Source organism: Pan troglodytes, chromosome 5, assembly GCF_028858775.2.
Source record: "Pan troglodytes isolate AG18354 chromosome 5, NHGRI_mPanTro3-v2.0_pri, whole genome shotgun sequence".
NCBI lineage: Eukaryota > Metazoa > Chordata > Mammalia > Primates > Hominidae > Pan > Pan troglodytes.
Window position 1 is genome coordinate 82710033 of NC_072403.2, and position 12738 is coordinate 82722770.

Sequence of the window (12738 nt, forward strand, 5' to 3'; positions counted from 1 at the left end):
CAAACTATGAGGGAATTCACTGTTAGGAAGTAGTAAGTGTAAAGGTGGTACTGTTTTCACAAAAAAAGACATTTAGATTATGGACTATGGATCAACATACGTTGATAAATGTGAAGGATTAAAAATATGCTTCTGTTTTAACTTGAGTGATTAATTTCGTAGTTGTGATTTAAGTTATATTTCTAAGGAGAATATATATTGGAAATAATAAATTATTTGGTATTTGTGTATATGTATGTATGTGTATGTATGTGCAGGAATCACTTTTTAATGTTTATGTGAGTAATTAAAAAATTTTTTTTATTATAGTGCATGCAAGATATGGGAAATACTAAAGCAAGACTACTCTATGAAGCCAATCTTCCAGAGAACTTTCGAAGACCACAGACAGATCAGTATCCTTTAAAACTTATTTGTTTTGAGTTTAAAAAACATTAACTCATTTTTACAGTTCATATTTTATCTGTTAGTATTTAGGAAGATGTGAACTTTATCACGCTACTGTTCATTAAAGATAGAAATTGACTTGCTGTGAGCTGTGCTTTGTATATGGTAGGTTTTTAGTAGGAATTTGGCACACAGATTACATAATTACATAAAAATACACGATACATATGGTATTTAGATGTGATTACAGACCCCTGATTCACAATGATTATTTGACTTACGATTTTTCCACTTCATGATGGTGAGAAAGCAGTATGCGTTTGGTAGAAACTGTACTTTGAGTACTAGTGTAACCATTCTGTTTTCACATTTAGTACAGTATTCAGTAAATTACATGAGATATTCAATACTTTATTAAAAATATGCTTTGTGTTAGAAGATTTTGCTCAACCGTAGGCTAATATTAGTGTTCTGAGCACATTTAATGTAGGCTAGGCTAGGCTATGTTTGGTAGATTAGGTGTATTAAATGCATTTTTGACTTAAAATATTTTCAACTTAGGATGGGTTTACTGGGGCCTAACCCATTGTAAGTTGAGGGGCATCTCTGTTACTAAGTGTAAAATGTTATGACTGATTCTTCTTGATTGTTCTCCATCTCTCAATTGGAAAGTATATGCTATTTATTATTTTAGACTGTTACTGGAAACTTGATTTGTAAGCATCCTGAGTATGTTAGAAATCATTTCCATATATTCTTTGATTACCTTTATATAGTAGTTATATTTATGTGAGGCATTGTGGCATTTAGAAGGCAAATTACATAGTATTTTTTACATAGCGTAAATTCTGAGTAATTTACACTACTGACACTCTGTTGTAGGTTGCACAACTATGTTTGCTTTATGAATCCACCTTTATGAGTGGATAGAATTGTTTCCCACATAATCCACCTTTATGAGTGGATAGAATAGTTTCCCATGAAAACATTTTAATGTGTTTTTTATGTTTGCTAAATATAAAATCATAATTCTGTAGGATTTTTATAACTCATAGTTTAAAAAAGCAGCTCATCAAAATTGTGCTGCTTTATAAATAAGATTATCTGATTAATTGTAGGTACGTGGATTCTGTTTGAAGGTAACATTTGTGACTTTGACAATAAAATGTAGTTTATTAACGATCAATTATATTGTACCCATTTGTATAGTAAAACAATTTGTGTGGCCAGTGGAAGAAATATCTTTTCTCACACAGAGATATAGGTCATTATATATTTATTTCCACATTTGGACAGAAACCTTTTAAATTATAATTGAAAAGTTAGTAATTTGTATTTGGCGTTTTCTGTTTCTGCTCACCCCACTCCTTTCTCACAAATTTAGCAGTCTGATATCCGAGGCTGTATTTGTTATAGAAAGTTTGCAGGGTTAATGGTAGAAGGTTCACTTCAGGTATAAAAAATTGTGTGAGTGAAAGTATGGAGGTATGAGAGAACATGACCTTTTAGGTCAGAAGAAGCTTGGAAGGTATTTTGGTCCAAATTGCGAAGGGTTTTCAGTATGATGTAGAGTAGTTTAGACCTCATTTCATTGGCCCAAGTGTTTAAAAACACATGAAGGATTTTGTCAATGTACAAAAATCACAAGCATTCTTATACACCAATAACAGACAAACAGAGAGCCAAATCATGAGTGAACTCCCATTCACAGTTGCTTCAAAGAGGATAAAATACCTAGGAATCCAACTTACAAGGGATGTGAAGGACCTCTTCAAGGAGAACTACAAACCACTGCTCAAGGAAATAAAAGAGGATACAAACAAATGGAAGAACATTCCATGCTCATGGGTAGGAAGAATCAATATCGTGAAAATGGCCATACTGCCCAAGGTAATTTACAGATTCAATGCCATCCCCATCAAGCTACCAATGACTTTCTTCAGAGGATTGGAAAAAACTACTTTAAAGTTCATATGGAACCAAAAAAGAGCCCACATTGCCAAGGCAATCCTAAGCCAAAAGAACAAAGCTGGAGGCATCATGCTACCTGACTTCAAACTATACTACAAGGCTACAGTAACCAAAACAGCATGGTACTGGTACCAAAACAGAGATCTAGATCAATGGAACAGAACAGAGCCCTCAGAAATAACGCCGCGTATCTACAACTATCTGATCTTTGACAAACCTGAGAAAAACAAGCAATGGGGAAAGGATTCCCTATTTAATAAATGGTGCTGGGAAAACTGGCTAGCCATATGTAGAAAGCTGAAACTGGATCCCTTCCTTACACCTTATACAAAAATCAATTCAAGATGGATCAAAGACTTAAACGTTAGACCTAAAACCATAGAAACCCTAGAAGAAAACCTAGGCATCACCATTCAGGACATAGGCATGGGCAAGGACTTCATGTCCAAAACACCAACAGCAATGGCAACAAAAGCCAAAATTGACAAATGAGATCTAATTAAACTAAAGAGCTTCTGCACAGCAAAAGAAACTACCATCAGAGTGAACAGGCAACCTACAAAATGGGAGAAAATTTTCGCAACCTACTCATCTGACAAAGGGCTAATATCCAGAATCTACAACGAACTCAAACAAATTTACAAGAAAAAAACAAACAACCCCATCAAAAAGTGGGCGAAGGATATGAACAGACACTTCTCAAAAGAAGACATCTATGCAGCCAAAAAACACATGAAAAAATGCTCATTATCACTGGCGATCGGAGAAATGCAAATCAAAACCACAATGAGATACCATCTCACACCAGTTAGAATGGCAATCATTAAAAAGTCAGGAAACAACAGGCGCTGGAGAGGATGTGGAGAAATAGGAACACTTTTACACTGTTGGTGGGACTGTAAACTAGTTCAACCATTGTGGAAGTCAGTGTGGCGATTCCTCAGGGATCTAGAACTAGAAATACCATTTGACCCAGCCATCCCATTACTGGGTATATACCCAAAGGACTATAAATCTTGCTGCTATAAAGACACATGCACACGTATGTTTATTGCGGCATTATTCACAATAGCAAAGACTTGGAACCAACCCAAATGTCCAACAATGATAGACTGGATTAAGAAAATGTGGCACATATACACCATGGAATACTATGCAGCCATAAAAAATGATGAGTTCATGTCCTTTGTAGGGACATAGATGAAATTGGAAATCATCATTCTCAGTAATCTATCGCAAGAACAAAAAACCAAACACTGCATATTCTCACTCATAGGTGGGAACTGAACAATGAGATCACATGGACACAGGAAGGGGAATATCACACTCTGGGGACTGTGGTGGGGTGGGGGAAGGGGGGAGGGATAGCATTGGGAGATATACGTAATGCTAGATGACGAGTTAGTGGGTGCAGCGCACCAGCATGGCACATGTATACATATGTAACTAACCTGCACAATGTGCACATGTACCCTAAAACTTAAAGTATAATAAAAATAAATAAATAAATAAATAAAAATAAATAAATAAAAATAAAAACACATGAAGGATTTTGAAGCATTAGAAACATTAGAAACATTAACTTCCACTGTAAGGAAGAATAGTTGGAGGTGGGAGGAGAGCCTAGAAGCAGAGAGACCATGTGAAATACTTATACAGCCCAAAATTAGCAATGACAATCTAAGTTAGATAGTGGCATTGGGAATGGGCAGGATTAAATTGGAGAGATTGGAAACAAATTGGGAAAGCTACGTTAAGATTGGCTTTGGTTCCGAGGGAGTCACTAAAATAACCCTGAAATTTCTAGCTTGGTTGACCATAAAGCTTATTCACTGGGAGAAGGAATTCATTACCAGCAGGAGGATTAAGAGTTAGAAATGAAAGATAATGAGCCATGCTTTCTTACTTTGGGCAGATTGATACTTCTGTTACACATATACATGGAGTTACCCCATTTGGTGGCTGGAAACATGAGTCTGGACCCTAGAAGAGAGCAGTACATTCAGATGGAGGAGTCACTTAGCATGTAGGTGATGATATAAAGTGCTGGGTCAGCTTATGTTTACCTAGGGCAGCAGTCCTTTATTTTGCAGATTTTATTGAGAATCCTGAGAATTCTTTTCCTTCTCTGGAAAAGGAAAGCCTGTGGCTGAATCCTGAAGAATAAAGCATGGTAGAAGGAAAAACAGCCCAGCATACAAATCAGCATTGTAGGTGGTTGTTACCAGCTGCTTGCCGGTTACATTAATTTATTCCCTCTTTTTTTGCCCCCCACTCACTAGGCTGAGTTGATATATATGACCCCTCAAATTGAAGAATCCTCCTTTTCTGGAAGTTTGTGTCTGTGGCAGGGTAGGGAGGTTGGGTTGGGTTGGGTTTTTTAGGTGTCCCTTGAATATAACAGGGTAAATTACTTGACGTTTTTGAAAATTTTGGTTTCATCCTTTATGTGTTACCTATGCATGAGAGTAGCTTCCAAGTTATTTAATTTATTACACTGATTCCATATTGTTTTCAAATTATCGTGAAGGATATTGAGGGCAGGACAGTATATATCTTCTTGGTATCCTCACTTATTGAACTATTCTATGCACCATTTTGTGTAGGTTGGTAGGAATACTGTTTCTTCATTACCACCAATTTTATGATGCACCTTAGAGAGCTAAAGTGCTAATGAGATATTGCATTATTAGTTCTGTTATCTTGGCTGATATATTTTAAAATATTTGGTCCTTTTCTATAGATTTCAGGAAAGATGAGATTTTTATAGTGAATTGATTGGTGTCTATATTGGTAAATCCTTGACGTTCGACACAGTGAAGATATAATACTGGAAACAACAGCCGTAATAACTTTACTGCTTAATAAGCGTTTGCCCTATGCCAAGCCCTGACCATGGCATTTTATGTACATTATCTTTTTTATTTCTCAAAATAACTCGGTGACATAGAGCATAATATTTTCTTTTGTGGGGAGTGGGGTGGGAAGGATGAGATGCTCAAAGAGCTATTAAGAAACTTCCTAAAGCCTCCAGACTTTCCCTCCTGTATCGGGACACTTGAGTATTATTTAATGATGGTAGTCTGAGTGAAATCAGTGCTGCCACATTTAAGTCTTGATTGCCTTTGAAAATAGGGTTATTATAATTTGGCACTCTTGGCAGCTAGATTGTAAGATCTAGGTGAAGATTTCAGCTTTTCATTACCTGGTATGATTTATGTTAGGCTTTTGGATTAACTATATATTTGCTGTTGTTACCTCAGTCATTCTTATTTAATTTTTCAAACTAAATGTTACTCCTTTTTACAAATTATGGTCATATTTATGTGAGGTATTGATCTTTATTGTTCATATGGTTGTCAGACTTGTTTAAAGAGGGTCTTTGTCTAACATGTTTGAGCTAGATGATTACTTACGTTAAGAGTATAAGATGACAATTCTTGAACCATGAGACTAGTCCCCATATCTAATGTAATCTGTAGCCTTTAAAAAAATTACCTTGGTTATTATAACAACACTTTTTATTCTTTTAATTATGAAACACTGTAATTTGGAGGTTTTGTAGGGAGAGGCTGGTAAGAAAACCGGCTTGCCTTTCTCTCTCCCTCCCTCCAGTCTTTCCTTTCATCTATCCATCTTTCTAAAGCTCATTGCTCTTTGAAAAGCCTAACATTTCTGTAGTTTTATAGATATAAATATAGTTGTCTCATCCCTAGAGCAAGTATAACCAAACTAAGTTAAACTCATATAATATGGGACCTCATTGCATTCTTAACAAGATTTGTCACTTTTTAAAAAGCTTTGCAATTTACAAAAGTTATGCAAAAGCTGCTGTGAAAGTGTAATTTCTAATGTGGGATGTGGTTAATTATAGGCTGCATGTCCTAGTGCATGACAAATGATAAAGCTTTACATTAAGCTTTTCATTATTAGGATATTTTGTCTTATCTAAAAAACTTTAATTACTTCAGTTCCATGAGATCTATTGTGTACCAAAGCTAATCAGCAGTTCTCCTTTGAGCTTTTCAAAGTTTTACTGCTGTCAGTGCTGTGTGTCTGAAACTGGAAGATTTTCTTCTTTGGGAGTAGATATTAATTTAGTTGTCTTTCAAATGGTATATTTTTAAAGAAAAGAAAAAAATCTTAAAATCTATAAATACATGTTAAAAGATAAAGCGTATAATAATGTTGAAATTTTTCTAGGCTTGTATAGTACCAATTGTTAGTTTTGGGGACAGGGAGAATTAGGGGTGCTGTACTGAGTGCTTTATAACTGTAGGCATGGGGAAGATTCTGGGATAGTTTGATATTGTTTACTAAGTAATTCCCAAATTAAAACTTGAACTGTTATTATTATAATGTATTTCTTATCTGACTCCCTGAAAATATTATTGTTCTGTTTCTAATTTTTTGGGTTGTATTATTGATCTGTGTCAGTATAACTAAGTCCTTATATCTCAAATGACTTCTGGAGACTGTAAAATGAAGATAAATAGTTCCTGATCTCCAGATTCATTGGTTCTTTTGTTGTCGTTTCTCATTTACTCATCTGTTTAAACTTGATGGTATGCAAGCTATCTTAGCCCTCAATACAGTAATTCTGTTTCCTCTTGCTACCATGGACCCTATCTTTTAAGTGATTTGCCTATCAGAATACCTTTGTTAATAATAAGAGCTAAAACTTAAATAACACTATGTACCATCTACTATTTTAGTTGTTTAGATACTATTGACTTATTTAATTCTTATAATAATCCTATGAGATGATACTGGTATTATCCCCATTTTAAAGGTGATGAAACCGAGGCACCAAAGTATATAAAAATAAAACTAAATGCATACATTAAATTCTTATTGTTAGATACTCTACTAAGTGCTTTATGTATATCTTAATCTTCAAACTCTTGTCAACCTTGTGAGGTGAGTATTACTATCTTTTTTACATATCTAGGTATAGGTTCAATAGATCAGCTAACTTAAAGGTCACAATAACTGCCGGTGTAATAATAAGTGCCTACCTGTACTGGAAATGAGGCTGTACATTGGAGACTATCTTCTTTGAGAATGTCAACATATAATGCAAAACTATGGTAAAAATTTCCTTCGAAAATCTTTAGATTGTTTATGATGACAGTTTACAGACACATGTCCCCCTAATAATCCATTTGGCTGTTCTTTGCCCTCTCGTACTGAATAGAATTCAGGAATCAGTAACTACAGGCCCATGAGCTAGCTGCCTGTTTTTGTAAATAAGGTTTTATTAGAACCCAGCCATGTACATTCATTTATGAATGTTCTGTGGTCGCTTTGGAGAGCTATGAAGGGACAGTTGAGTGATTGAAACATAGACCAACTGTCCCACAAAGCCTAAAACATTTACTTTCTGGGCCTTTAAGGAAAAGTTTGCCAACCCCTGGGATAAATAACTGTTTCTTTAGGTGAACTAACAGTACAGAATTGGCTTGCATTTGGGACCTTGTACAAAAATATACAAGGACTGTGTGAGACATTCTTGCAGTAGGAGGCACATAGGAACTGAGAGCAACCAAAGATATAGCATGTTTTCCAAACTAGATTTCTTCCTTGGGTGACTCCATGGAATTTAAAAATTCACTTTGTAGTGTACTTGGATTGCCTTTTAAAAAGTATAAAAAGTGATCTTACGTTAATAATTAGGAAGGTTCTAGTAAGTTCTTCTACCCTAATGTTTTATTTTTATATCTTTGAAAAACACTATGTACCAAACATACCAACTTTGGCTTCTTATAATTTTTAAAAAATGTATACTTCTTAGAGATAAGTTCTGAAAGGATTTCTTATTGTAAACAGAAGTGAGACTCTCAATGCATTTGAATTATTTATATAAAATACATTAAATATAAATTAAGATTTCACAGATACATGTTATTTTGGAAAATTCACAGCAACATACAATTTTACCAGATGTTAGTATTGTATTCAACTCCAGAAGATTGTATACTTAACATAGTTAACTTTCGCAAACTCAGTATTTGTAAAACCATCGTAGTATTCTACATAGGAATACCTTGTTTTATTGCATGTTGCTTTATTTGCACTGTACAGATATTACTTTTTTTTTTTTTTTTTTTACGTATTGAATGTTGTGGCAACCCTATGCAAAGCAAGTCTGTTGGAGCCATATTTTCCAACAACACATGTTTACTTTGGGTCTCCATGTCACACTTTGGTAGTTCTTGGAATATTTCAAGCTTTTTTATTAGTAGTATATCTTTATGGTGATCTGTCATCAGTGATCTTTAATGTTACTGTTGTAATTGTTTCAGGGCACTGGGAACTGCACCAGTGTAAGGTGGCAAATGTTATAACAAAATTATAACATAAATGCATGTTTTTAATTAATTTATAAAAGTTTGCATTCTGACTACACTGATCAGCTTTTCCCTTTCTTTTCCTCTGCACTCCGTATTCTGTGATACAACATTAACACCTACAGTAACTTCCAAGTGTTCTAGTAAAAGAAAGAGTCTCACCTTGCTCATTTTAAATCAAAAAGCGATAATAGAAAGGATTAAGCTAGTGAGGAAGGCATGTGGAAAGCAAAAATAGGCTGAAAGCTAGGTCTGTTGCACCAAATAGTCAAGTTGTGAATGCAAAGGAAAAATTCTTGAAGGAAATTAAAAAGTGCTACTCTAGTAAACACAGGAATAATAAAAAAGCAAAACAGCCTTTTTGCTGATATGGAGAAAGTTGGAGTGGTTTGGATAGAAGTTCAAACCAGCCACAACATTTCCTTAAGCCAAAGCCTAATCCTTAACAAAGCTTTAACTCTCTTCAATTCTGTGAAGGCTGAGAGTGATGAGGAAGCCTCAGATGAAAAGTTTGAAGCTAGCATAGGTTGAGTCATGAGTTTGTGTTTTTGTTTTGTCTGTTGTTTTGACAGGTTCTCACTGTGTCGCCCAGGCTGGAATGCAGTGGGGCAGTCAACTCACTGCAGCCTCTGTGTCCTGGGCTCAAGCGATCGTTCTGCCTCAGCCTCCTGAGTAGCTGGAACTACACATGCACACTACCATGCCCAGCTAATTTTTTTTTTTTTTTCGTAAAGATGGGCTTGCTATATTGCCCAGGCTGTTCTTCAACTCCCAGGCTTAAGTAATCCTCCTGCCTTACCCTCTCAAAGTGCTAGAATTACACATATGAGCCACTGTTCCCAGCCTGGTTCATGAAGTTTAAGAAAAGAAGCCATCTGCAGAACATAAAAATCAAGGTGAAAGAGCAAGTTATCCAGAAGATGTAACTAAGATAATTGATGAAGGTGACTACACTAAACAACACATTTTCAGTGGAGACTAAACAGCCTTCTGTTGGAAGAAGATGCCATCGAGGACATTCATACTGGAGAAGTGAAGTCAATGCCTGGCTTCAACGCTTCAAGACAGGCTGACTTTCTTGTTAGGAAAATGCAGCTGGTGACTTTAAGTTGAAGCTAATGTTTATTTACTATTTTGAAAATCCTACGGCCCTTAAGAATTAAGCTACATCTATTCTGCCTGTGCTGTCTAAGTGGAACAACAGAGCCTGGGTGACAGCACATCTGTTTACAGCATGGTTTACTGAATACATTAAGTCCACCGTTGAGACCTGCTGCTCAGAAAGAAATAATTTTTTTCAAAGTATTACTGTTCATTGACAATGCTCCTAGTAACCCAAGAGCTCTGATGGAGATATACAAACATGTTGTTTCATGCCTGTCAATACAACATCTGTTCTGCAGCCCATGGATAAAGGAGTAGTTTTACTTTCAAGTGTTTTTTTTTTTTTTGACAGGGTCTCACTCCATTGCCCAGGCTGGAATGCAGTGGTCCGATCATAGTTCACTGCAGCCCTGACTTTCCAGGCTCAGGTGATCCTTCCACCTCAGCGTCCTGAGTATTTGGGACTACAGGCACACCACTACCACACCCAGCTGATTTTTGTATTTTTTTGTAGAGATGGAATTTTGCCATGTTGCCAGGCTGGTCTTGAGCTCCTCGGCTCAAGCGACCAGCCCACCTGGGCCTCCAAAAGTGCTGGGATTACAGGCAAGAGCCATTTTGCCCAGCCAGAAAACTCGTCTTTATAAACAGTGTCCAATTATTCCTCTTAATAAATGGAATGTTTAGATTTTCTGTCCAGCTTGCGTCCCTGGCCCACTGTGAGTGCTTTCATAATGCCCCAATTCTTTTCATATCCACCATATAGAGCCTCACTTAATGTCTTTGATAGGTTCTTAGAAACCACGACTTTAAGCAAAATGACATATAATGAAACCGGTTTTACCCTAGGCTAGTTGATATAAACAAAAGTTAAGTTCCTATGGCATATTTCTGGTCACAAATATATGACATTTCTAAATAAAGACCCATAACATGTCTAATACCAAAGTTTGAAATAAATGTGAGTATATACATACATTTAAGGAAGACTAGTAAAAAAAAGTGAGATAATTATTTACCCAATTTTTAGTGAATCTGTGAGTGATAGTCATAGTGGTGGTGGGTCAAATCAAGGAATAAATGTTTGTAAAGCAAAAATTGTATTGAGCACCTCCTACCATCATGAAGTTGAAAAACAACAAATATGATGGGCTTCCTGAGCACTTTCTTACCACATCATTTATTTATTGTGCATTTGTATGATTCTATACTTGACAAATTTTTATTTTACAATAATTTGTATTTATTCATTCACTTTTCTTTTTTTATTTTTTATTTATTTTTATTTTTATTTTATTATTATTTTACTTTAAGTTTTAGGGCACATGTGCACAACGTGCAGGTTTGTTACATATGTATACATGTGCCATGTTGGTGTGCTGCACCCATTAACTCGTCATTTAGCATTAGGTATATCTCCTAAAGCTATCCCTCTCCCCTCCCCCCACCCCACAACAGTCCCCAGAGTGTGATGTTCCCCTTCCTGTGTCCATGTGTTCTCATTGTTCAATTCCCACCTATGAGTGAGAATATGCAGTGTTTGGTTTTTTGTTCTTGCGATAGTTTACTGAGAATGATGATTTCCAATTTCATCCATGTCCCTACAAAGGACATGAACTCATCATTTTTTATGGCTGCATAGTATTCCATGGTGTATATGCGCCACATTTTCTTAACCCAGTCTATCGTTGTTGGACATTTGGGTTGGTTCCAAGTCTTTGCTATTGTGAATAGTGCCACAATAAACATACATGTGCATGTGTCTTTATAGCAGCATGATTTATAATCCTTTGGGTACATACCCAGTAATGGGATGGCTGGGTCAAATGGTATTTCTAGTTCTAGATCCCTGAGGAATCGCCACACTGACTTCCACAATGGTTGAACTAGTTTACATTCCCACCAACAGTGTAAAAGTGTTCCTATTTCTCCACATCCTCTCCAGCACCTGTTGTTTCCTGACTTTTTAATGATCGCCATTCTAACTGGTGTGAGATGATATCTCATTGTGGTTTTGATTTGCATTTCACTGACAGGCAGTGATGGTGAGCATTTTTTCGTGTGTTTTTTGGCTGCATAAATGTCTTCTTTTGAGAAGTGTCTGTTCCTGTCCTTTGCCCACTTTTTGATGGGGTGGTTTGTTTTTTTCTTGTAAATTTGTTTGAGTTCATTGTAGATTCTGGTTATTAGCCCTTTGTCAGATGAATAGGTTGCAAAAATTTTCTCCCATTTTGTAGGTTGCCTGTTCACTGTGATGGTAGTTTCTTTTGCTGTGCAGAAGCTCTTTAATTTAATTAGATCCCATTTGTCAATTTTGGCTTTTGTTGCCATTGCTCTTGGTGTTTTAGACATGAAGTCCTTGCCCATGCCTATGTCCTGAATGGTAATGCCTAGGTTTTCTTCCAGGGCTTTTATGGTTTTAGGTTTAATGTTTAAGTCTTTAATCCATCTTGAATTAATTTTTGTATAAGGTGTAAGGAAGGGATCCAGTTTCAGCTTTCTACATATGGCTAGCCAGTTTTCCCAGCATCATTTATTAAATAGGGAATCCTTTCCCCATTGCTTGTTTTTCTCAGGTTTGTCAAAGATCAGATAGTTGTAGATAGGCAGCGTTATTTCTGAGGGCTCTGTTCTGTTCCATTGATCTAGATCTCTGTTTTGGTACCAGTACCATGCTGTTTTGGTTACTGTAGCCTTGTAGTATAGTTTGAAGTCAGGTAGCGTGATGCCTCCAGCTTTGTTCTTTTGGCTTAGGATTGACTTGGCGACGCGGGCTCTTTTTTGGTTCCATATGAACTTTAAAGTAGTTTTTTCCAATTCTGTGAAGAAAGTCATTGGTAGCTTGATGGGGATGGCATTGAATCTATAAATTACCTTGGGCAGTATGGCCATTTTCATGATATTGACTCTTCCTACCCATGAGCAT

At 36.1% G+C, this 12738-nt stretch overlaps 1 protein-coding gene across 11 annotated transcripts in view; it reads left to right on the forward strand.

The window, feature by feature from the left end:
- The window catches only part of SMAP1 (small ArfGAP 1), a 193409-nt gene that overhangs the window by 86884 nt on the left and 93787 nt on the right, over positions 1–12738 (forward strand). For all 11 annotated transcript variants that reach the window (XM_016955787.2, XM_016955788.3, XM_016955790.3 and 8 more), the window contains one exon: positions 310–395. In XM_016955787.2, coding sequence (XP_016811276.1) covers positions 310–395 — 86 coding nt within the window. The remainder of the gene's footprint in view (positions 1–309; positions 396–12738) is intronic.